Raw genomic sequence first — 25,880 nt, 5'->3', positions numbered from 1 at the left:
GTCTGAAGAACATTGTCTTAAAGGCCTGGTTTCATTTTTCACCAAGAGAATGAAGACACAAGAAAGGTGGCAGATGTTGTATGATTGAGTCTTTGTTCAGGAGGGACTAAAGCCTTGTTTCTTGTTGGTGGACAGGAGAAAATTGCAGCACCACCTAATGGGCTGCTGCTCCTATTCCACATTCAGAGTTTGTCCATATCTTTTGTATGCTGAATAATCCTTTGAAAAAGTAAAATAATCTATGCCTGAGTGAAATTCAGCATTAGATGTAAAAATGAAATGAAAACTAATTTGTGCATTTTACTACTATTTTAAATAAAAATTCATTAAAAATATTTTGTAGGTTATGTAGGACAAGTTGATTGTTTTGTAAAACTATCATTTTTTCAAGATACATAGAAGTGTTATCTTGTAGGTGTACAGAAAGCATTTAGCAATACATAACTAATCTTCTAATATGTGACATTTAAAGCTCTTGGTGAAGTGAACCTAAAAAGCAAGTCCAAAAAGGTAAAGGAACAGCCAAAACCCCTGATACTTCTGTGTTTGTGTGCAGTGTTGATGATGACCTTTCAACACCTGTTCAGGATTCTGTAGCTAGTGTAGCTGATTGAAAAATTAAATGCATTCACATTTATTTAATGTGATTGTGCAGAAATGCTGTTGGATTTTTTCTTTTTAAAGTAATGCCCACTTGTGTTTAAATGAAATGGTGTTTTGTACCACATAAAAATTTTGATTTTGTTTTCTTACTTGAGTCAGACTATTTTTGGATGATTTGCTCATCTGTCAGGCCGAATATCCAACGTGGTATGGCACCTGCATGATTCCAGAAGAAACACAGTTATTTTCTGTTTCTCTCCATTGACGCTACATAGAAACATACAGAAGAGCTTTTTACTTATCTTAGCCAAATATATCACATTGTTTTATTTCTTTAAAAAACAGTTTTATAGATTTTTAACTGTAGAGAATGGGGAAATTAACTATCAGTCTTGCTGATCTGGGGAAAAAACCCCACAAAACCTTGCTGTCTCCTGCTTTACTCTTGATCGGAACTTGTGTGTATTGGCAGTTTAACTGTTTGAGCTGAATTTTATTTGTGTRGTATTTATATTAGTATGTTTTATAGTAATTTTTTTAAACTTTGGCTACACTCTTGTTATATTAGCTATGCATCTGGTGTGTTAACTTTTCATGTATTTTTGTGTGTATAAATATGTTGAGATGGGAAGAGTTAATCAACTAAATGGCTGTATTCAAATATATTCCTGGTGTAACTGCTGGCAGCAAAGGAGGGATTTCTGCCTTTTAAAAAATATTTTTGGGTTTAATTTGAAAAAAAGAAGCAAAAAGAGTGCCACAAGATTTCTTTTTTCTTTTTTCTTTTTTTTTTTCTTTCATATTTATTCAGGATGTATTTATATGCCTTACATATATGCCTGTTATTTCTTTAAATATAGTTATCTAAAAATGTGACAATAATAAATAAGAAAACCAGTGTGCCGACTTTTCTGTACATGTACATATTTAAATGACCCCCTGGGTCTCCCAAAGTAAACTTTTAACATTCCATTCCGTATCTTTTACTGTGCATATGCTACTGGCATGTAGCCACCCACCCACCCAGATTTAGCCAAAATAAATTAAATTTATTCTAGTTCATTTGAGTAGAGAACTTGTAAAATACAAAGGTAGTCACTTTGCTCATAAGGTTACTAAAACGAAATGTTTTCTTAAATGGAATTTTGTGGAGTTTTTTTTCTCCTGCAGGACTGTGCACAGCTTAAGAAATTCTTACCTGATATGTTCCTTTTGTTTTCCTTTGCAGATGGGGTTTATACAGATTAATGAGGACTTCATATTTATTGAGCCACTCAACCGCACTTTGACTGTGACAGGGCATGCACACAGGGTGTACAGGCGAAAAAGGTCCATAGAGGAGAAAATTTCCGAAAAGCCGCCTTCTGAGAATCAGTACTGTGGTGTTGTTACAGGTAATACACAAATCGCACTGAAAAGTTGTAATGTAGGAAATATATTTTTGAGGAAAATAGCAGATAGTAGTTAAAAAGAGAACGCTGGCAAAAGCATATCTGGTTATTCTTGTAGCTGTACCCTACGGCAGACTCTGAGGTGGCATGCTAAGGCTGCAGTTTCACTTGCTGGGAGAGGGAATTGTCTGTTGAGGAATAGATGCTGCTTCTTAATATCCATTGGTGTTTGAAAGTAGAAATCTTTAGKTCATTTTTTTACTTCAAGTTAATAATTGAAATCTATTTCTTGTCCCTCTCTGTCTTCAGGGCTGCGTAATTACTCACTACATTGAATCCTTGCACTTAATTTTAAACCCCAACCTAAATTTTCTTAATTTAAAACACAGGAGTGTTTTAAAGATTTCTTTCTGGTTTTGTTTAGTAATGAGACTTGACCTTCCAAATGTGTCTGAACTGTAGTGAGTTTTATGAGAACTCACTGAAGTGAGTTCTTGTCCTATGACTGACACTTAGAAGGTGTGTGTGAAACAATCCTAATGCATCTTTCTCAATGGCAGGTAGAAGTTATTGAAATAGGATTTCAACAAATTTTGGCACATAGTGAGGACTTCATAGTTTTTAGTGGAGAAGGGAAAAATTACTTTTTTGAAAGATGACTTGTTTTTATTCCGCTTCTTCCAAAGATAGAGGACACCTCAGTCCTTTGACTTCAGCATGAACTGAGGGTGTTTCTAATGTTGTTGTGAGAAATTATTTTTCTCCAGGAAATAAACCAGAATGAGTGTCCATTTGTAGGCATGTTTTKCACTTATAAGTGAGACACTGGCAAAATGGAAGGAAGTGGCAGAAGTGCTCTGACATGGCTAGGGAGCTGGATTATATGACATGTGGGATGARGCAGAAGGAACTAAATTACTTTGAATAGGTAAGGAAAGATAGAGGAAGGATGCAGCTGCAGTTTTCTGGTGCCTGAGGGTCTGCAGAGAGAAGATGAAGCCAGACCTTAGAGGTATGCTATGACAGACAACAGTTGTAACTTGTGTTCAAGGTAATTTCAATTTCCATAAGGAAAAAAAAAAATCTCAGCAAGAATGCTTATCACAGGAACAGGGTGCCTAGAGAGGCTGTCAAATCTGCATCCTTGGGTATTTATAAAGAATGGCTAGAAATGGCTCTGAGAGAGCAGATCTTTGATACTTTCACTGACTTGAGCAGGAGGTTGGACTAGATGCCCACTGGAGATCATTTTCAACTTATACTTTTCCATGGCTGTCTGATCCTTCCTGAACATTAATACTGCTCTATTTTATGTAGTTCCAGAAAAAAAATGTGACAGGATTTGTGGTGGGTTTTTTTTTTCCATTTTGGAAGTTTTGTTTTTATATTTAAGCATCCATCCAGAGTTTGAAATCAAAGCAAGGCTYTTTTTGCAGTGGGAGGAAATAAATGACATGTAACTTCCTCAGTAGGCTCTATGTTATTCTTCTAGGCACTGTTTTACCTTGACACTGCATATCTGAAAGTGAAATTTTTTGTATTAGCCAAAGTTATTCACATTAAGTAAAGCTGTTTATTCCTCCCTGTTAGTGAGAAGTGAATTATAGTATGCATGACTGCATGTGTAYGAGAATGAGAAAATGAAAAGTATGCACGGTATATGCACTGCAAAAGGGGAGAGGAGTATCTCTCACAAGTAGCAAACTGTGAGGGGTATGAAAATCAGTGAAGATGCAAACTTGTGTTTAAGGACATTATTTTTGTGTGTTTAAGGACATTATTTTTGTGTGTTTAAGGACATTATTTTTGTGTGATGTTCATTATCAAATATACTTTCGCTTTCCCCTACACTCTAAAATGGGAAAATCAGCTTATTCTTTTGTAATAATCTTGCAATCAAAGCTCTGACTTGTAAATAATCTGTCAACAGAGAATCAAATACCTTCTTGAAGGAAGTTTCATTATATTGACGACCAGCTTTGAAATTTCAAAATAGTTCAAGCTGTGCATAACTGAGTAGCAACTTCTAACACATCATTTTTGCCAAGGGGTGTAAATATCAGTAGTTTCTAACCAATGCTGATTTTCTAGCAAGACCAATCCCTCACTTTGCTGCTACAGGTGATTTTACTAAGAGGGACCACAGTTAACTTACGTGCTTAAAAGCTCTGTCTACACTGGCAGCAATTTGTCGGTGTGACATGAAGCTAGTTAATGTCACCAGGGTATTTATGCCACAGACACAGCCTTTAAAGTGAATTGAAGCATCAAAACATAGCCTTTATATAAATACTTGAGAATTCTAAGTCAAATAATAAACTAAGCAAATCAATTACACAAAAATAAAACAGATRAGTATGTGGGGCTCTGAGATAGTCTCAGCTGCCTTTGGTAGAGTGTGACATAGAGTGGCTAGAACCCTGGTAATGCAGCAACTTCCGAGCAATATGGCCCTATCTTACAACAGTATCTTTTGCTTCTGCAGTACTTGTGTGTCAGAGGAGGGACAGGTATTTCTGTTGCTGGTTTTGATCCAAATTGATCTCAAAGGCTGGCTACCTATCAAGCAAATGTGTATTGCCAGTGATGAATTGTAATTATCAGAAGGAATGAATGTCTGTGGTGGAGGTGTTGAAGGATCACTATTGGGAATAGTAGCTTTTCATGGAGAACTAGCAGAGGCAATCAAAGAAGGTATTGTTTGTTGTCCGARACCGTTGAGGGCTGGATTGAAAGTTGCTGCACAGCCAAACTTGTTTGGGGAGAACAAAGAGCTTGTTTTTGTGAATGGAGTGGTTTTCTTATTAATTAGGCGAGGGAGAGAATCATACTAACAGAAGCAGATGCTTTCTTGATTGTTGACAGTGTCCATGTATATCCTTTCGTTGTAAGTGTGTATGGTTTATTACATGCGAGAGCCAGTTRCACATACACAGACCATACAACACACACCTGTCCGCAGCACATGGCCCATGAAACCCTTAGAAGAAACAAGTTCAGAAGTGTGTTCACATGGAGGAAATGTGAGAGAGGCAGTTGTAACTAGAGCAAAGAGCCATGCTGGGAAGCTAAGATCTTTCTCTTCTACCTAATCTGAAGCACTTGTTCCAGACTGAAGTTTGTACAGTGAGCTGAACTCATAGTCCAGGCATGTGGCATGTTGGGTAAAAAGAAATCTCTTGCCTGGGAGAGAGTGAATGGGAATTTTGAATCCCCTTTGAATTTGTGAGATTGGAAGACTCCTCTTCTACTTCTTAGTTCTGGCCATAAACAAATACTGTCCTGAGTTTGAAGTGTGCTTTTCCTCTTAGAATGATGTAATTTTGCAGGAATAAGCTTACTAAGTTTCACTCAATCAAAAGCAGAAGTTTTACTCTATGGGATGTAGACTGGGCAGTSAGCTGGGAGGGCTGTTGATTCTTGCTCTACAGCCAGTTTCTGTGTGATAGTCATGCAATAAAATGTGTAAACAGTCTTGGTCATCGATCTGTGAGACTGCACCAGATGGAGACTGGTGCTACTTGAGRTATTATTTGTTTCTGCTCCTTGGGTCAGAAAACAGTTGTCACTCAGTAGAAAAGTATTTAAATTCCTGTTCAAATTATAGGAGAGGTATAGCTCATGGCTTCTTAAGCTCCTGAATATTCCCTAGGTAGACAGAATACTGCAATTTCCGTATGCCTAGGGTACCCCCTGGGGAATGATGCTGATTCCTCTATAGTCTGGGCCTCATGTGCATGTACTCAGGAAATACTTTTGTGCCTGAGGACTTGTAGGCGTCCCGGAGTCCTGTAGTCACAGCCTCTTAATGTTGGCTCAGATATTTTATGTGACCTGTGATTATAGAAGCTAGATTTTAACCTAAGTTTTTTTAGGGTGGAGTTATTGTTTTGTGAACATTTCTTGTTTTCTCTTAGTTGTGTGTTTAATGTCAAATGTACTTGATGCATTATTTTTAGCCTTCTTGCTGGAGTACTGTATTATTCCTAGCTTTCCTTTCAGTCAACTGAGTTTAAATAATAAATGGATATGGAATCTTCTTATTTTCCATAGTAGCACAAAATGAAAGTCTTATTGCACAGAACCCTCTTGTAGAATTGATTTTTTATTTTGGCAATGTAATTAAATTTTTCAGATGAATTTATGCATCTTTAATTTTAATTTTATCTTGTTAACGCATACATTTTGATGTAGCTGGATTTTTTGTAGCAGTTACCTCTTACATACTTCACCTTCAATAATGACCAGTTCTTTGTAATTTTTATTTATGAGTATGTAAAGGAACAAGTGTTTTTGCCTGAAGCCTGTTTTGCTTGTTAACTGGCAGCAATTGTGGCAGTTGTTTGAATACCAGTAGTACCAAAATAACTAATTCCATTTATTTGAAGTTCAYAGGGAAGAGCTGCAATTTTCAGATAAATGAGAACTCGTGATGGGGATTTCTGCCAGCAATTTGGAAAAGGTTGGCTGGCCAAGAACAGATTGTCCATTGGTTTGTTAATGGGAGAGATATCTGAGGCAAGTGATGGGCAGACAGCTTGTCTGCAGAGCTGTGTAGTCATCTCATCCACTACAATCCCAAAAGGCAGAGGTTTCAACAGTTTATGGGACCACAGTGTTCTCAGTGTTTTGCACAACACCGGAATTTTATGGTGGGCTGTCAGTTCTCAGTAGAAATGTACTGCTAGCTGTAACTTTTAGAGAGATGTATTAAGAGACTTCTCTGTACATGCTAAGATTAAATTTAAAGTTTCAATCACTAGCTTCTGTTTTTTACAGAGAAGTGAACAGTGAATAAATTGTTGCTGGAAGTTGCACTTTGCCCTAGGAGGAAAGCAGATTGTCCAGTTGGCTCGTAAGAGATATTTTTTAACCCAAATGAGTTTACTTTTTAAACTATAGTGTACCCTTGCAGCATTAGATGTTTGTATGGTAAGCCATAGTTGTATAGCTTCTAGGGTGTGGGYTTTTTGGCACAAATACTAATGCTGAGGTTTCCTTAGAAGTTATCCTCAAAAGACCGATGAAAACACATATTATGTTTTATAAACTGGGCTATAGATCCACAGTTAGCAAGCATGATTAAGGCTAGAGTCTAGCAGAAGTTTTAAGGTTAAGCAAGTGTCTGAAGGATCAGAATAAGAGGCTTTTATTTTAGATAGCCTGAATTTGTATGCTGTTTCTACTTCTAGATAATTAAAAAACAAATATTTATTTCTGGAAAATACATAATTTTTTACCTTTAGTAAATGTGTTTAGCAAGTCTTACATTGCCATGAGTTGTATAGGGATCAGCAAGATCTTCTCAGATGCAGTGTAATGGACTAAATAAGTCACATAGGTAGTATTTTACAAATGATACAGAGAAAGATAGTATTTAAGTGTGCATAATTTGTACATTGCATTGAAAAATATGTATCTACATTATATTTACATAAAATCCATATTAAACAGATAGTAAAATCACAGCCCCCCTCTTCCACTGGTATTTTATATTTAATTTTTTTTGCGAGTTAATTGACTTGGTGAGTTAATTTTATCATTTTCCTGAAGAGTGATTTATTGTTTGGAGAGCAGTCATGTATAATAAAATACACTGCAGGAACTTTCCTATTAAAGATGAGTTTGATTAATTGCAAAGCATGTTCTCAAAATTTCTGAACATGTGATTGTTTCCAGAATGTAATTGTCATCTAATTTCAAACATTACTTCTTTCTTTTTTTTTTTTGTGAAAAGAGAGCCTGATATTCCATTGTGGATGCTGGAAAAAACTTCACTTGGTTTCAGTGACATAAATCACAGAAGTTTTACATCCTCTCAAGAGGAACTAACAAAATTTGGTTCTTACAACAAGGAGTTTAATTTTTCATTTTTTAAAAAAATTAGATAATTTAAAATGTCACTGGTAACTGCTGTATGTAAATCTCACCACCTTCTGGCTTGAACTGTTTCTGTGTGATTGGGTGAGGGGTTTTCATATGTATCGTAGTAGTAATGGGGATTTTGTTGGGTTTTTGGAAGGGAAACTTAAAATTAACACCATCAGTAACCTCAGYCTTACCATAAATGTAACATGTTTTCAATTTGTAGCTTTCTGTAGGTTTGGAGGCCTGTTTCCAGGGTTTGGTTCTGTTCCTTTGCTTCAGCTGCTTGTAATGACAGCAGCACTGATTTTGAAATGGAATTCTGTAAGAATTGAACTGAATTCTGTAAGAATTCATCTTTTTGTTTCTAAAAAGCCTGTATCATTCATCTGAAATAGTCTTTCATCTTTGAAAATCACTGATTTGTTCCATATATTTACCTAATACTGATTTTGTGGTGAATCTGCATTTGTTGTCTTGGCTGCTAAGATGTAATTACGTCACGATATTTTCTGTGGTTTATGAAGATGGACAGACAACAATTCCGCAATGTGAGTGGGACTGTTTTTGTTTTAGACCCTACATGACTTTTCTCCCACAAACCAAAGTAAGAGACACGTATTCTCTTTGTAAATACATTAGGGGAAAGGATGCAAGTAGTCTTTCTGACTTTATTTGAACAGATGGATGAAATGTCTGTTTTCTTGGTATGAGCTAATATTTATACATAGTAGAGACCTTCTGTGAGAGCCTTAGCATTGGCAGGGGCCAAGCTAAGCCTATATATTTAAGTTCACAGCTATTRCTTTCTGCAAAATGAGAGTTATAACATAACCAAGGGTAACAAATCCAAAGAAGTACCACAGGGGTAGTTTAAAGGACAAGTTTCTCAAGCACTGTTTTTGTTTACAGATAAAAGAAAATCCAAGAATCAAAAAGTGTCTGAAAGTGGAAGAGGAAAGCGATACTCTTACAAGTTACCTCAGGAGTACAACATAGAAACTGTTGTGGTGGCAGATCCAGCTATGGTTTTGTATCATGGAACCGACGCTGCCAGGAGATTTATTCTAACCATCTTAAACATGGTAGGAAATTTAAAACTAATTTTGATGTTTTGCCAACAATGCATGCACTTTGGGCTGATCATGGACAGCTCTTTCTGATGATGTTGACCATAAGGGACAGCCAGTACATGACCATCAGCAGCCCTGTCAAGACTTAGTCCATGTGTGTGGCAGCAGAAAAACATGGTGCTGCAGGCTTGTCCGTACTGCCGGATCTCAGGGGGATCTAGAAGTGAGAGAACAAGATGACATTTTGGTTACAAGCCCCTGTTGTTGTTGGAAAGGTAGGGATATTGGGTAGTTTCTGTTGATCTATGCTTGTTATGGAGTCACTGTTATGGAAAAGGATTGTGGTAGTGGAAAGAAAATAAAGTGATTGATTGGACAATTACATTCCCTCCCAGCTCCATCTGTGCACTCATTTGATGCATAAAGCAGTGAAAAATAGCATCTGTAATATACAAGGAATGATTGTTCTAAAGAAAGAGCATTAGCTGAGCAATTAACATAAGCTTTAACTAGGAAGATAGGAATGATTAAGAAGAATGATAGGAAGAGTTAGAGAGTTAGAGGTTGGCTCAGACCATCKGGTCCACGATCATGGATTTAACTGAACAGAAATTTTCATGTGAACAGTATTAAATGTGTGTGTAAATACTTGGAGAAACAGTTTTACAAAGTGGTCATGGCCGTTGAGAAAAAAAAAAATCTTCTTTTATGTTCCCAATAAGCTCTGTTTTCCCTTCAGAAGACCAACACAGTACATTATCTTAATATTCTGTTCACATTAAGCAGTCACAGTAGTCACAGTAGAGTATGAGAGTTTTTTGAGATTCCTTGGTGTTTTAATTTTTAGTGTGCAGTGTGTTGTGTGCAATAAAGTTCATATTTTTATTTGTTGTTTTTTTTTGTGTCTTAGGTTTTTAATCTTTTTCAACACAAGAGTCTTGGACTGCAAGTAAATCTTCGGGTAACCAAGCTTGTCCTCCTTCATGAGACTCCAGTAAGTATTTATGACATTTGTCTTAGCCTGTAGAGGGAAATGCTGCTTAGCTTGCTGCTCACAGAAGCTCATAATATTCATGAACTTCAATGGCCAAAAGTTTTGTGTTAGCTTTTGTGTATTATTTAGTGACTTGCACTGATGAACAGCTGCCATGAAGACTGAACTTCTCCTAATTTATGTGCTGCATGTATTGAGACTTTTCTTTGCTTGCAATTAAAAGTCAATCAAATTTTCTTTGTGGAAATCAGGTAGATCTTAAGAAAATCTGCTTCTGCTCTACATTTTATGCATTCACATGTCTCAATACAAAGATAATCTCCTTTAAGCCCAATGGATAGTGGAAAGAGGACTGATGTGCTTTGTTGGCTAATCCCTAGACAAACAAAAGCTGAAATAGTGCTTAGTTCATAAGGAAATGGCATTCCCTTATCAATAGTTCTAATTTAAAAATGACAATTTTCCAATGAATAAGTAAGTATTTCTTTCTCCACTTCCTCTTAGCAGCTGGAGTAATCACATTTGWTGTTCAAATTCTGAATCTTAACATAATCATACTTTTCCTCACTGTGGATAATGAAAAATGAGCAGATAAATAAGACAAAAGTTTGAGTGAATAGGTGCATGTACAAGCTCAATGCACTGTCTTCATTTGTATCTTTARCATGAGGAAAAGATGGTCTCTGCTCCTATTTCATTATGTCACAAAAAGCAGAATATTTTTGATAAGTCAGTCAAAAAAGCTTCTGAATTCTATTTACAGAATCCCAATTTCAATAGTATGAATTGTTTTTTATTTCCAGGCTGATATGTATATCGGACATCACGGTGAAAAAATGCTGGAAAGCTTTTGTAAATGGCAACATGAAGAATTTGGCAAGAAGAATGATATACACTTGGAAATGTCAACAAACTGGGGAGAAGACATGTCTTCAGTTGATGCAGCCATACTGATCACAAGGTAAAGTAGTGAAAGACGAACTTTAAAAAATAGACAGAAGCCCAATGTRAACATAGATCAAAGGATTTTGTAGATGGCCAGCACAGTAAGAGGTTTGTTTGCAATGAGGAAAGTAGCATTTTGAGGCATCTTGATCTCAAAGGTGGTGATGAAGTGTTGGTAAAGGTAGTRCAGAAAGCAGTATTTCCTGAAAGGTAAACATTTGAAATGATMAACAGGTTACTCTCTTATTTTGTCTTTGGCTGTGTAGCTAAGGGCTTAGCTGTATAGCAGAGGTTGGAATTCTTCATCCATGTGCCTTCATTTAAAARAGGCAGCACGCAYAGACCTGTAGTTTCATTCAAAACACAAAAGCATATTTAAACCATTCGGAGCTAGATCAGGATTAGGCCAGAGTTGTGCTTCCGCCTTACTGACCTAGAATGAGTGTGTTTCATTGATGAAGGTACCTCATGCTCATCTTCAGTGTGTGCTCTGCAGCCACCATGGTAGGATTCCAGGTCTGCAGTTCCTTGTAACTCTGAAGTGTCAGGCATTTCACACATTGAGAAGTAAATAGGCCTCCAGTTCACCTGCTTCCTTCCGAGCAGATACTGCCATGGTTTCGGCTCTGAGTCCTGCACGGGGGGATGCATGCTGGTGTTCAGCCAGTGTACAGACATCATCCAGAAGAAAGGACACAGTGGTTCAACCAGCCTAGAGTTGGACTTAGTGCCATTTTTGAGGTGGATCTTGAGCTGGATAACCTTCAGTGTTCCCTTCCAAAGAAGGTTTCAGTGATTGGCGGTAGTGGAATACCACTGTGCAATCCTATGCTGGTCAGTGACATGGTATTCTAAAATCACATGTAATCTTTACACTTACATGTAGTCTTTTGCCATTTATTYAGAGCACTTTAACTTAGAACCTAATCCGTTTTTCTTTTAAATTAATTGCATTCTGATTACTCCAATATCTATTGTSTATTTCGATTTTCTGAAGCAGAAAAAATGCTTCACTAAATTTTCTTGTTTTGGAGAGCCAGTCACTTAAGGGAAGCTGAAAATTTAGAAGTCCAGACTGTCTGTGGCAGCAGCTTTGTTGGTACTTTTGCTGTTCAGTCCTTTATCTCTTGTTAGGAAAACCCACACTTCTCACTCTGTGCCATCCTCCTTTATTTGATGTGTATGTCCTCTTTATGGATTATCAGGGTTTTGAGGGGCAGATTAATTTTTATTACACATTTATGCATTAGCTAAGCAGCAGTCCTCACAGGGTCCTTTCTACTCTGGTGGAATATGTGAGAAATAATGTTCTCTGCAGCAAATTTTCAGTTGCTCATCAGAAAACATACTTGGAGTGACAGACTAGAAATAAATTTTTCAGATTAAGGCCCCAAACTGATTTTAATGGTAGCAAGTGCATTGTGTGTGTGTGTGTAGGAAGTCTAGATGGAGAAGAAAAGCAAGCAGTAGGAAAGAATGAACTCAGGCAAAGGCATAAAGGATGTGTGAGTATCATACATTGCTTTGGGTTAATCAGGATGGCTAAAGGGGAGTACACTTCCTTACATGTGGATGTTCCTTGTGACTGCTCAAGGATAATGAGCAATAGCGTACTGCTTGTTTGCTGTAGACCTTATCCCTGGGCTTCCTTATTTGAGACAGCTGAGGCAGCCAGCAGTCTGCAATAGCAGCAGCAGTTTGAGGGAGTATCAAATGCTTCAAACCCGTATGGGGCAGGAGAGTGAACCTAAGGCTGCATTCTTTAGCTCCTGAGATGTACCTCTTGASTAGTAAGATGCTGTGGAATAAAGCATGTGGCACCTTTTCTCTCTCATTTTTTCGTCTTCRGCCTAATTAGCCTTTATGGGAGGAGTCAGAGGCGTTCTGAACTGATGCAAATGAGGCATTAGTTAGGTTACCTAGAGTCAGTAGCCTGCAAATGTCTGCAACAGTCAGTGCTTCTGTCCACACAGCTTTTTTTTTTATTTAATGCAGCATTTCTGGGAGTCTTAGTGAATGAAAAGCTGACCATGAGCTGGCAGCMTGCCCTTTTGGCAAGGAGGACCAATGGGGTCCTGGAGTGCATTGGGGAGAATGTGGCCAGCATGCTGAAGAAGGGGATCTTGCCCCTCTGTTTTCCCACATCTGGGKTATTGTGTTCAATTTTGGGCTCCCCAATACAAGAAAGACAAGGAGCTACTGCAGAGGGTCCAACAGGGRCAACACAGAGGATTTGGGATCTGGAGCATCTCTCTTAAGAGGAGAGGCTGCAGGAGCTGGGCCTGTTTAGTCCAGAGAACAGAAGACTGAGAGGGGATCTCGCCAATAAATATAWATGTCTCCAAGGTGGGTGCCTAGGGGATGGTGCCAGACTATTCATTAGTGCCCAGTGACAGAATCAGGAGCAGTGGCCATAAACCAAAACACAAGAAATTACACAACAACATGAAGAATAACTTCTTTACATTGAGGGTGTCAGAGCCCTGAAACAGGCTGCCCAGGGAAGTCATGGAGTCTCTGTCTCTTCCATTCTACCTGGACATGTTCTTGTGTCACCTGCTGAGGGTTAGCCTGCCTTGACAGGGGGATTAGACTGGATGATCTCCAGAGGTCCCTTCTGACCCTAAAAATTGTGGGGTTCTGTGATTCTAAATGATAAAAAAGCTCTGCGAAAGTGTAATCACTGTATTTTCTGCTTTGTTATAAATATATTCTGATTTCAAAGAATGCTAGAATTATTTGGGTTAGAATGGACCTTAAAGATCATGTAGTTCCAACCCTCTGCCACATGGGCAGGGATGCTTTGTACTAGAGAAGAGTGGTCAAAGCCCCATGCTACCTGGCCTTTAAAACTTTCAGGAATGGGGCATTCACAGMTTCTCTGGGCAACTTGTTCCAGTGCYTCACACATCTATATTAATGAAATTGTTTTCCCTGYATGTAATGTAAACCTAGCTTCTTTCAGTTTAAAGCCATTCCCCATTGTCCTGTCACTACATACCCCTATAAAAAATTCCTCTCTAGCCTTCTTGTAGGCCACCTCTAGGTATTGAAAGGCTGTAGTAAGAACTCTTGTCCAGGCTGAACAACCCCAACTGTCTCAGCCTTTCTTCATAGGAGAGATGCTCCAGCCCTCAGGTCATTTTTGTGGCTGTCCTCTGGACTTGTTCCAGGGTTCTCTACAGTTTTTTTCTTGTGAGTTTAAATATAATTTTTCAGATTAAATAGCTGGTCAGTTTTTAGGAAATTGAAGTAGAGAGTAGATCAGTTAGATGTCAGATAGCAGGTCAGTACTGGAGCCAGAAATTAAAGATCTGTTCTTCTAATGATTCTCTTTTTCAGTGGTATTATTCTCTAGATTGTACTGCCTCCCACCTGAGAGCTGCATTAGCTGCAAATAAATCATACCAGAGCAATTTTCTGACTGTGGGAACGTTTTGTTAATGCAGGCTCCCCCTACATATCATCAGGTTTATGGTATAGCTAGCACCATGTGTGGCTCTCCATGTGTATTTTGTTAATTCAGAGTCTCATTCTATTTTGCAAGCACAGAACAAACTCCTTTGCCACAACTTCCAAGGAGCTTTGGCCAGCAGATCTGCTTTATTGAGTTTATAGAGATGAGCTTGGTGTTTTCCAAGTAAATATATAAGGTTTTGGATGTCCAGCACATTTGTGTCAATCCTCCTAAAAATTGCCACATCTCTTTTTTTTGTCTCACATGATAATAGAACAGCAAGGGTGCTTTGTAAAAGCCGTTCCTGTGCTTTCACATGCCTATTTGGTATAGTAACCAAAAGAATTAGAAATGAAGTGTTAMGTGGTCTGCAGAGGTAATTTTTAATGCCTAATTGTAAAGAGCATAATGTGGATGTTACAGAGACTGTTTTTCAAMACCCAAAAGGCATTCATAGCCTTTTCTGGGAAGAGGTACTCTTCAAAACTTTTTTTTGCATTTGTTCTGTAAAGAGGAAAGCAAAACCAGCTTCTCCCCACTGCTTTCTCTGCTGCCCAAGCAGGCTGTAATGATCCCTATGAATCTGCTACCAATTCATTTCAATTTACTTCGGTCCTGTTACACCATGTCAGTTTTTGTTTAGTTTCCCTTTAAACTGGCTTATTTTGATGAAGTATTATTCTGCTTAAAATATGGTGCCATGAAGTATAAGAAAGGCAGAAAGAGTTTATAATGTTTATGAAAGATTGCTAGGGAGGATAGATATAAAGACAATGTGATAATTAAGACAGAAGTTTTTTTAAGGATTATCTTAGTAAAACTACCTGTTCTATCAGGTGATTTTTACTGTATACACAGCAGAAAGTTATAAATTAGCACAGTTACTTTAGAGATAGACTTTATTGGGGATTATTTTCTCTGAGGAAAAAAATGCAGCATTGTCGCATCAGTGTCCTCCTTGCCTTTTAAGAGTCTGAGTGTGCACAGACAAGCCCTCACTTTGGTGACCACTGAGATGACATTACCAGTTGCTATCCGTGGGTTGCTTGACCCGACTTAAGTAACTGGAAATAAGGCAGGAAAAGGCCCATGGCATTCCCAGCTGTTCTGTGATGGTGCTTAAGTTCTTACATCACCTCTACTGCAAATCAGGCAAYGAAAGCTTTGGATTGTATAAAAGTATGGAAACAAGAATGAGACAGAATGTATCTTCACTTAAAAATTATGCAAATTGCTGCTTTTCCTGCATGTTGGTCAGTTTGTCATGCCACAGTGGTTTTTAGAGAAACAAGGAATTATGAAAAGATGAAACATAGCAAGTTCTTTATTCTCCTTCTCAGAACTGACATTTTCATTTGCTCTTATGACAGAAAGTAGGTCCCTGATTCTCCTAATATTCATCMGGTAGTGATATTCCATGTTCACAGTGTGCATCAGCCATGTGTTCGTAYGGATTCAGATCTTCAGTGTCTGAACTCTTGCCCTGTGTGACACTTGAATRGAATAATGCTGTTAGGCATTTTCACTGTATGAAAGTACCTTGTTCTATGAAAGTAGACAATGGCATAAAGTGCAATATTTCATAAATGGTTTTGCTTCCAATAATTTCAGCCCACCAGAAATCTCCCCAAAGCTTGGACAAYATTTTTTTAAGAGTTGCTATTACCTTCCAGTGCACACAAGAAGTATAGTTACTTTTCTGACTTTGCTTTTTATTAGCTTTCTGAACCAAAATTAAGTCCTCGAGAAAGTCAGAGGAAGAAGACTGTGCAAGATCCCTTCATGAATGATACTGATGTTACAGGCTCACCCCAAAAGCCTGGAGCATTTGGCAGTACCAAATTGCTGAGATGTTTTGGGGCAGAGATTGGGTTTTTAAGCTGCTACTGCTGTCATTAAATTCCTAGTGAATTTCAGCTTTGGAAAAGTGAATTATTGCAAATGTATGGTGAGAGATGTGATTATTCTTAGTTTTGTCCTCATCACTGTAATTTTGATACTGCCAACTCTCTTGATAATTTTGTACTCAATTTATCTACTGCCTTGATAATTGGATGTATTTGACACCAGCAGCAGACACCAAGGAAGTTCATGTGAATCCCACGTGGCCTTACTGTTAATTATTTAGTAATGGGATTGTAGATGCAGAAGGAAGCAGGGAAACATGAAAACACACATATTAAAATAAACAGGTTTTACCTTCTTTTTTCTTTTTTCTTTTTTTTAAGCCAGAATCTCCTATAAAATTGAAAACCTGTATTTTTACCTTGCATATTTAAAATAATCACACTAATTTTTAAAATCATCAGCTGCTGTTTTGGTTTTCCTCCTTTTAAAGTTTAAGTTATCTGAGTCTGTGAAGTGGTGAAGCTTGGCATAATAGATTTGGGAAAAATTCATATGAATTTACCTGTTGCTGTCAGCTTATTCTTTCAAGCTCTAATAATTAAAGTGTTGTGTTCCATTCCCTAGTGCAGATGTATTCCATAGGAATTTTAAATCTCCAATTACCTCGTGTAAGCCCCAAACTTCAAATTTAGACAGTTTTYTTATGTCTTAGTTTTCCTGGTGAATAAGAAAGGTAGATAAGTCTTGAGACAAAAATTGAAAAGAAAGGAAGATCAACTGTTGTGCAGTCGACTATTGGCAGAGTTACTTGCTTGCTGAATGGACAGTTGGTCTTACTCCTAATTTTTGTTACTTCAGCTTTCAACCATGGATCTCTTTGTACCCTTGCTCCTAAAATCTGTTAGAAAGCTCCTCCTTATGAAAATACCTGTAAGCTGTGCTCAAGTCACAACTCCTCATTGTCTCAGAGTATTTACAGAGGTTACTCTATGTAATTATCATTTCAGCTCTTTCCGGACCTTTTCCATTTTACAAAATTATTTTTTCAAGCTTAAGCACCAAAGCTGGACATAATATTGTGTGAACAGAGGTAGTGGTGTCATTCTGATATTTTCCTTCATCTTTATCCAAACATGTTGTTCCCTCCTACTGTCTGCTTTCAAAGGCTCATTTCTGTTATATGCCTAATCAAGCTGGGGGGGACCAGTTTAAGCTACGTGAGAAGAAAATTTACACAGATGAGTCATGTTTAAAATTTGATTTGTCTTGATTCCTACATGCATCTATCAGAATTTATTTATTTCTTAAACTTTACCAGGAATACTCATGTATTTTCTWCCATATCACTGTTTCATGCTAATGCTGATCTAGATTCTGTTTGACTCCCCTCAAAAGCACCTTCCTTGGTTTCCTAACTACTCTATATCTGTTTTGATATGTTAACTATACATTCAATTAAGCTATTAATTATAGCTATTAAGAATTATAATTAATTATAGCTATAATTAACCTATTAATGATAAGTTAACTTATCACACTTATGAACTGTTGTTTTTCAGTTTGACTGAAATGTGAGCTTTGTAAGGACTATTTATATCATCCTTTTTTATCTCAGTTCAACTTTATAGAGTCTAAGTGATCTGTTAACTGTTTTAAATATTTAAATATTATACATCCTGGTTTTCCTAAAATACACAGACCAGTGCATACCAGTGCCTTTGAGATTTACCATCAAAATAATAAACAGTTTCTGAAATACGATTTACTCTAGTATGTTGTCCATTTATTTGAAATCCCAACTAAATAGTAAATATGTCTTTTTCCTTGTGGTTCGTTAACATCAAAATAGGTTTAAATATGATTATTGTCATTAAAAGTGTATTTATTAGTTAGTACATATATGCTTAGTTTATGTGTGAGAATCTTTTCAGAATATTCTATTATGTGAAGAGACTATCATCTTCAGTGTTGTAATTATTGACTTTGCACAATGCAAATGAAGGAACTTGCAGTTTGATGATAATGTCATGTGCCACCAGTGCCATTAATTGCAACTATTCCTTATGAAAACCTTACAATTTGATAAAACATACTACTTGACAGTAAGCCTCAAAAATGTTGTAAGTCATGGAATCAATCACAACAGAAGTTAGACTGCAGTTTCAAGCCTGTGCTACACATTACAAAATTACAAACCTTAGAGAAATTATGAAACTARGAGTAGAGTGAAGCCAGCATGAAAATCTGTTACCTGTTCTCTTCTTTTTCTTCTTTTCTCTGATGACATGCCAGCTTGAACAAAAAATAGATCTTTTGACTATTTTGGCCTACCAAAACCAGCTGTTAAATTTATCTMAAATGACAAATTGCTGCAAATTATTGACAAAGAATATCTGGGTTTTTCTTTAGTCTTCCTTTGCTGTTCTTTATCTCTTCTGTTGTACATCCTATCTACAAATCAGGACTTATTTTAACAAATATATGTACTGAAATACTTTCTATTTAGAAATTGGATAGACTTTGTYTGCTCTGAAGGTCTTTCATAATCAATTAAAATCTACTAGCTAAATAAATTTTCTGAAACAATGCATTAGTGGTTACCTATTCACCTTGCTTAGGATCCTTTTCTGGGGTTAGCCAATTCATTCAAGTGCAAAATTCAGGCATAAATAGCATCAAAGCTCCTCTTTTCCTTCATTTGAATACGAACCTGTTTTCTCTTCCATGTGTATGCAAAGTAACCATTTAGAGCAGTGGACATCGTGAGCTGGCCACTGCTTAGAGTGGGTGGGCTTTAACCAGTTTCTTGCTTTTGTTGACAGACTCAGTTACTAACTTGTGCCACAAAAGTTTCCATATGCTGTAGTGGTAGTTTTAATATCTTTGCCTTGTTTTGCTAAGGGAAAGGATGAAAAAGACAAAGGCAAATAATCTGTTGGAGGAYTTAGTAGTGTGCTTTGGTTTTGTGAGAGTAACTGGTTTAGCTAGAACTATAAATCTTTGCTAAGGAGCCTAGTCTCAACTGTATGTAATGTATTGATATTCCTGGAAATTAAAGGAGGTATTGCATTCTTTCAGTGTAAGTCGGGAACTAAGAATGCTTTACTGTATTTCCCTCTTGCCAAATCATAGCAGTACCATTTCCCCCAAGTACCATAATGAAACCCTGAATGCACAGCATAATCATAGTCAGATTCAGCCAAGAAATAAAAACAAAGCGAAAACAGCTCAGTAAGTATATGAGAACAAAGCTATTACATGAGCAGAAACCTCTTGGATATTGGCAGTTCTAAAACATAACATGGTATTCTTTAACATTTGAATGTGTGCTTTATTTCTTTATTTTTATTATTTTTTTACTTATTATGACATCAGTTAATATTTATGGTAGTTGGGTGGGTGTGCGTGGAAGGCAATGTCCTTAGATTGTCTTTACACATGTTCTCTAGCTTCACCACAAGCCCCATATTTCTAATCATTCTGTCATGTTGCTTAACAAGACAATAAGTCCCTTGTGTCACATAGMACAAAACAAAGAATTGTGTTACAACCCAGTGCATTAATGCAATTTCTTGCAGGTTTGAAAAAATAAAATMACTTTCTTCTGTATCTGATTATAGCTTCTTGTTCACCACCTTTTGCTCAATTTCCACGGCCCTTTTGAGTGTATTGCCAGAGTTACTTTATCAGTTTACTCACAACTTTATCAATTTATAGCACTGCTGTTTTTCTTCTCTAGTCTTTAATTATCTAGCAGTAGTGACTGTTTAATTAAAAGCTATATAACTCCATGGATCTATCTGTGTGGCCCTTRACAAATGCCAGAAATTTGCCAACCTCTTGAAATTGCTTTTGGGTCTAAATCCCTATGTAGAAATAGTCTGAGGGAAACCAGCAAACAGCCCTTGAAGTATTTATGTCTGTAGAAATGAAAAGTATCACTCTCCTTCATTCCACACACCAAACAATTCCTGCATTTTGTTCCTGGAAAATGTGTGTTTCTCTGTGTGTGTATCTTCATCATTATCAATCTATGTGTATAGCTGTGTACCCTCATAGATATAGAATGTAAAAACTCCATTTCTCTGATTCATATCTCTCTCTAAAAACAGAGACGCTTACTCTGTCCCACAGCAGAAAARCAGAACTTCTTTATTTGTGGGGTTGCTGTACCTCAGATTCTTTTGTTGTTTTTTTCTCCATTGGTTCCTTCCCAACTGCCCCAGTTCATGCATACCTCAGCAGCTCTTTTTAAACTTAAAATAATAAATTACCATTACTTATAAACACTCCAGTAAAAAGCAGTTTTCCCTTCACTCTTTTAGTGACATGTTGTATGTCTCTGAGMAGAACTAAAATACGTGTGAAATCAAAATGAATCCCAAGCAGATGTTTAACACGCAGTTGGAATATTTATTCTCCTTTATGCAATAAAGTAGTCTTATTTATAGACCTATGACTGCACTAAAATATATGCTGGAGTTAGGGTAGACTTCTCCCATGAGTTAATTTTTATAAGTCTTCCACTACTGTAAACGGATGCAGTAGCAGAAATACTTCTTGCAATATTCCTATTAGTGAATTTAACCATTGACTTGCTAGCACAAAAACTTTCTGACTGTTACTGATCTAAGCTCTGCATTTTAATCTCATATTAAGCTCTGAAAATATTTTCCTTTCAAATGATAGAATGACTATCTTTAGACTTGTTACTTTTCAAGAAAAAGGGGGGAAAAAACCCCAACAAAAMCCAAAAGAACGTAGAAATTAGGCACAGTGCAATTAGAATATATGGTACGTGTTTTGTCACCTGACTGCTCTTAAATCTGTTCTGAGAATAAGCTGGAGTTGAAGTGTTCTGTGTAATCCTGGCCTTTGCTTCCCCTTCTTCTTTGTTGAGATAATGGTGTTCTGTGTTTATTCATTGAGCCGTAAAAAATGTTTCTAAATAGGTTACACAGTTGTTGCCGTCTAACAGCTTGACTTGCTTAACATTTTTCCTTTTCCCCCCCAATTCTAGGAAGGATTTCTGTGTACATAAGGATGAACCATGTGATACTGTTGGTAAGTAAATAAACGTAAGCGACTGTGTATAAACTTATTAAAATTAGTGTTATGTAAATAGACATGTGAGGCTAAAAGATGACTGCAAAATTGGTGATGGAAAGCAGTAATTAGGTAAAATGCAAAATGCGTTTAAATGGTAATAAAACTGTTAGATTGGTGTATGCTTTTAGCAAAACACTGTGTTTAAGTGCAGTATTTCTAACTCTTTCATAGAGCAAACTAAAACTTTTGTACTTTTATTCTCACTAAGAGGAAATGGTTTTACTATTTTTAGTTATTAATATAAAGCTAAGAAAAATTGTTTATTTTTTATGGATTTTTCTTTGATGTGAATATATTTTTGATGTAAAAAACAATTTTCCATAAGAATCTAATGTATGATACAGTGTTCATGAACTATATATTTATGAACTTCTTCAGAAGAATACAAAGATGTGAGCTACTGTGAAAGGCATCTTCTGACATATTCGGTTAAAGTGAGCTGGCTGCATTGAGTTTTTCTGTAAACATTTATTTAGTTCACACAATTTTTGGAAGACAGTTTTTCAGTGGAAATGTCTGATGGAAAAGGTATCACAAAGTAGAAGTTGTTCTGTTCATTTGTAATTCTGGATGAAAACATGCCATGACCTTAAWTAAAGGATGTCATGGCATGTTCTTAACCTGGAATTTCAATTTGTTTATAGAAGTCTTTTACAGTTCTGTATATGAACAAAAGTATTCAGAAGCTGATTTTTTTCAGTAAGATTAGATGATAGTGATGTAGTRTTGTCATACTTGTGCTCCCTCTTAGGKTTTTCCCTGTTTCATTTCAGTAGCAAAGATTTGGTGAGAATTCTTAAATAAGCTGTATTACCTCACTACTTGCTAGTCTTGTTTCTTTTACTACTGTATCCCAAATGTAGGTGAGTGAGTCTCTGGGATGGATAAAAAAATATACTAAATAAGAATTAATAAGAATAAATAATACTACAGTAATTTGGTAAGAATTTATAGTGTTCTTTCACTAATTGGTATATTAGTCTTAGGTAAATTTTGTGTGATTATTTCGTGTTTAAAGACATTTATTTTTCACTTATTAGTGCAAAAATACTTACTTCCAAGAGGAGTATTTACTTCCAAGTTGAAAGAGAAAGCCATGTGACCAGAAGTCTTCAGCACTTTATATTGATCTAAACTGAAATTTAAATCTTCCATTATACCTAAATCAGGATAGGCTGCTGTGTGGATTTCAGAATTGAAGTGAGGGCTTTCAAGGATTTTGCCTTAACAATATTTTCTCTTTGGCTGATCCTTGGAGGTAATAGGAGGACTATTCGTCCCTGAATTTGTCCACAGAATTTGAAAAGGAATAAGATTTAACTGACTCTAGTATCAGTCATTAACATTTCTGTGGTGAAGAAGCTGGGATGAAATTTGAAAGTATGGCAGTCTATTACTTGTTAATTTGAAAATATGGCAGTCTATTAATTGTTAAGGAGTTAGAGAACTTGCAGTCTTAATATTGCGATGAGCAAAATGAAATAGAGATCTTGACTGAATGACCTGGCATTTTTTGGAATGGCTGTTGTGGACTTTTCCGTTTTCTGTATTGTTCTTCAGTTGTCTCTTCAGGAATTGAAACACAATTTGTATGTATAGTTCTTCAATGTAGGTACAATTGTGCAGCAAAAGTGAAGTAATTTTTTTCCTGATGTTTCATCATTTATTTTATGAATTTCAGTCATGACTTTCTAGGATTAATATAGCACCTTTCCATAAATTTAGTGTTCCATTTCTTCCATGAATGTTTCTAGTGCGGTGGGTCCATGCTCACTGTTAAAAGATAATTTTCTGAGTCACTTGACCATCATCATTCCGGAGCTCATCTAAGGAAGAATGTTAAAAAATTTTGCACATTTCTCTTGCAGAGAATTTCAAGGTTATCTTGCTGTCATGGATGTATTATGTCAAATTTTTTTTGGATAGCAGTTCTATAATGCCAAATTGTTGAAAGTACAACAACATGGAAGATGATTTCATTTGGTATCTTTATTTTCCTTCTTTTTTCCCTTAGGAAAACCAGAAGGATGATTTTAAATCAGATCATGATTGAAACGTTGTTGAAAGGAAATGAAGGGCAGTTCAATCTTCCTATATTCATGCAACAAGTTTATAGGCAGAGAGAGACAGTACATTCCAGGGATGTATGATATGCTGTAAATTACAGAATTTGCCAAAGACAGTAAATGAGAAATGCTAACGTGCTATATGGTTCCCTGATGTCCAGACCTTGCCTCACCTACTGCCCTTCCTCAAAAAATCCACAAGAAAGTGCAATACAGAATTTTCTCTACCACAGGGAGGAATAGGGCAATCCTCTCTGAAATATTAATAACTGTAGAGATATGTKAGGCAGTCAAGGTGATTTTTGTAGCACTGTATACATTTCAGAAATGAAAGTCATGAGAAAGGAGCATGTACGGGACAGACCTCATTATTGGAAAGGGTTGTCATGTTGGATAATAGTTCTTTCCAGGAATGTATATTAAGCAGAGAAATATTGTATTTATTTTTTAGTCATTACATGCCAAGACTCACAGTTTTCAGACTGGACRTGAGTATCCACTTAAATCAGAGAGAGTAAGTGCCAGTATTCTGTTATATAGACAGAGTTTCCATGTATTTAGGTGGCAAATAACACATTTTCCTGTACTTCCAGTCTTATTCTCCACAAATTACAGAACTTATGCACTCTTTAATTARTACTTTTCCATTGTCTCTTAAAATAACAGTGATTTATATGAATGTTTAATGGTTTAAAGGTATGATTAAACAAGAACTCTTGTTAACCAGAAAAAAATATTTACTCAAATCAAAACCAGATGTCAAACCTTCCTAGAAATATACTGCAATGTATTTCATTAATGATTTTGAATAAAATATGTGGTGATAATCTTCTGTATATCCCTCAGAAAAGCATTTAAGGTGGACAAATACAAGTTTATATTTTTTCTATTGTAGAAAACATGGTTTGGGGTGACTGTCAAAATCATTCTGTCTTGGTGACCAAGCATCATGGAGAAGAGAAGGCTTCGGGGACACCTCATTGTGGCCTTCCAGTATCTGAAGGGAGCTTATAAAAGGCRGGAAGAAGGAATATTTTTTTTATGCAGTGAAATAGTGGCAGAACAAGGGGATTTGATTTCAAACTGAAAGAGGACAACTTTAGATTAGATACAGGTGGGAAATCTTATACTCAAAGGGTGGTGAAACACTGGAACAGGTTGCCCAGTACAGAAGTTGTGGCTCTTGGCAGCAGAGCTTGGACTACATGATCTTTAAGGTCCTGTGCAACCATTCTGTGATTCCAAAACTCATTAATACTTCATATTTTATAGCTTTGCACAGTAGACAGGAAGAGAAGAATGATTTCAGGAATTTTATTTGATTCCCCTATGTGTATTGAAATTTAGGAGGTAGAATGTATTTATTTTCTGCCTTTCAATATTAAGTATTTCATTCTTGCTAGAAATGTTTGGAAATCTCTGCTGTAACCAGGGAGTTGAGGGGCTACTTTCTTACTTCATAATGTAAATCCTGAGTAACTCAAATTAATGTTTTCCATGTCTAATCCCTTCTTTATCTAATCCCATGCTTCTGTAAAATACTAAMCTGGACTCCCATGTGGTATCAGCTGAGGTTGACTGATTTCTGCTAGATTATTCTGATTACAGCATTGTCAATTGTTGCAGCTACTGTCAAATTCCTTCTGGGGGGAAAACCGCAAAGCAAATTGTTTTAGGCTGCAAATTGACCAGATCCAAGTGTTCTTGAGCTTCTTCTTGGCTGGTTGGGTGGTTGGTTGGCTGCAGCATTTTTTATTCTTTTTGTCCCTCCTGTTCTGCTCATGTGCATGCTTTCTATCCCTTCCACGAAGTGATATCATGCTGCTGCTCCCTTGTGATTCTCACAGCTCCTCTATACCTTAGAGAGAGGTTTCAGACCTTGCTTCTCAGTATAACAATTAGGGACATGCTGTGATTACAACAGAAGATTTCTCTGAGGAAAAAAAAAAAAAAGAAGATATTTCTATACAAATTAAATATAATTTAGCTAATGAAAAAGTTGTGTTAAGTATGTAATTGTCCAAGGCTTTTTTTTTTCCCCAGAAGACAACTGGATTTTAGGATCACAGTGTATTTTTCCTCCAAGCAAGCTTTGTTAGCTTAATCCGAGGGAACTATCTTTTGAATTTGATGGTTTGGAATGCTCTTCTTTTTCTTGTGCTGATGGTGGGTAAAAATATGAGTATAGACATCCCAAGGAATTTTGAAAAAAATTTAAGAAGTAATTCAATGTTGATTTTCAGGAAATTAAGTCCATAGCAATAGAAGCAGCACAAAATATAAACTGGATATTCCACACGCCGTATTGTTCTTGTGTGTGACTCTTCTGGTATTATTGTATTTAAGTAACTGAGATGAGCAGTTATTTGTAGGGTAACTTGTTAGTGGGATATTGCAGAAACCTTTAGGAGATGGAAATAAACAGATATTTTCTCACTGAAATCAACCTGYAGTTTCTCAACAAGTAGGCTAACAAGTACACACAGGAAGACTATTTTTTGAAGCAAGTGTATGCCCATTTGAATTTCC

General features: G+C 36.5%; 1 protein-coding gene across 1 annotated transcript in view; it reads left to right on the top strand.

Moving 5' to 3' along the window:
- The window catches only part of ADAMTS19 (ADAM metallopeptidase with thrombospondin type 1 motif 19), a 118,687-nt gene that overhangs the window by 24,529 nt on the left and 68,278 nt on the right, over positions 1 to 25,880 (top strand). Inside the window, exons 3-7 of the mRNA XM_057385142.1 lie at positions 1,832 to 1,997; positions 8,772 to 8,944; positions 9,843 to 9,926; positions 10,730 to 10,887; positions 21,197 to 21,240. Of these exons, the coding sequence (XP_057241125.1) occupies positions 1,832 to 1,997; positions 8,772 to 8,944; positions 9,843 to 9,926; positions 10,730 to 10,887; positions 21,197 to 21,240 (625 nt within the window). The remainder of the gene's footprint in view (positions 1 to 1,831; positions 1,998 to 8,771; positions 8,945 to 9,842; positions 9,927 to 10,729; positions 10,888 to 21,196; positions 21,241 to 25,880) is intronic.

Source organism: Malurus melanocephalus, unplaced genomic scaffold (genome assembly GCF_030028575.1).
Source record: "Malurus melanocephalus ecotype Western Australia unplaced genomic scaffold, MMel_1.1 scaffold_15, whole genome shotgun sequence".
Taxonomy (NCBI): Eukaryota; Metazoa; Chordata; class Aves; order Passeriformes; family Maluridae; genus Malurus; species Malurus melanocephalus.
This window is presented reverse-complemented; position numbering and strand designations above follow the sequence as displayed.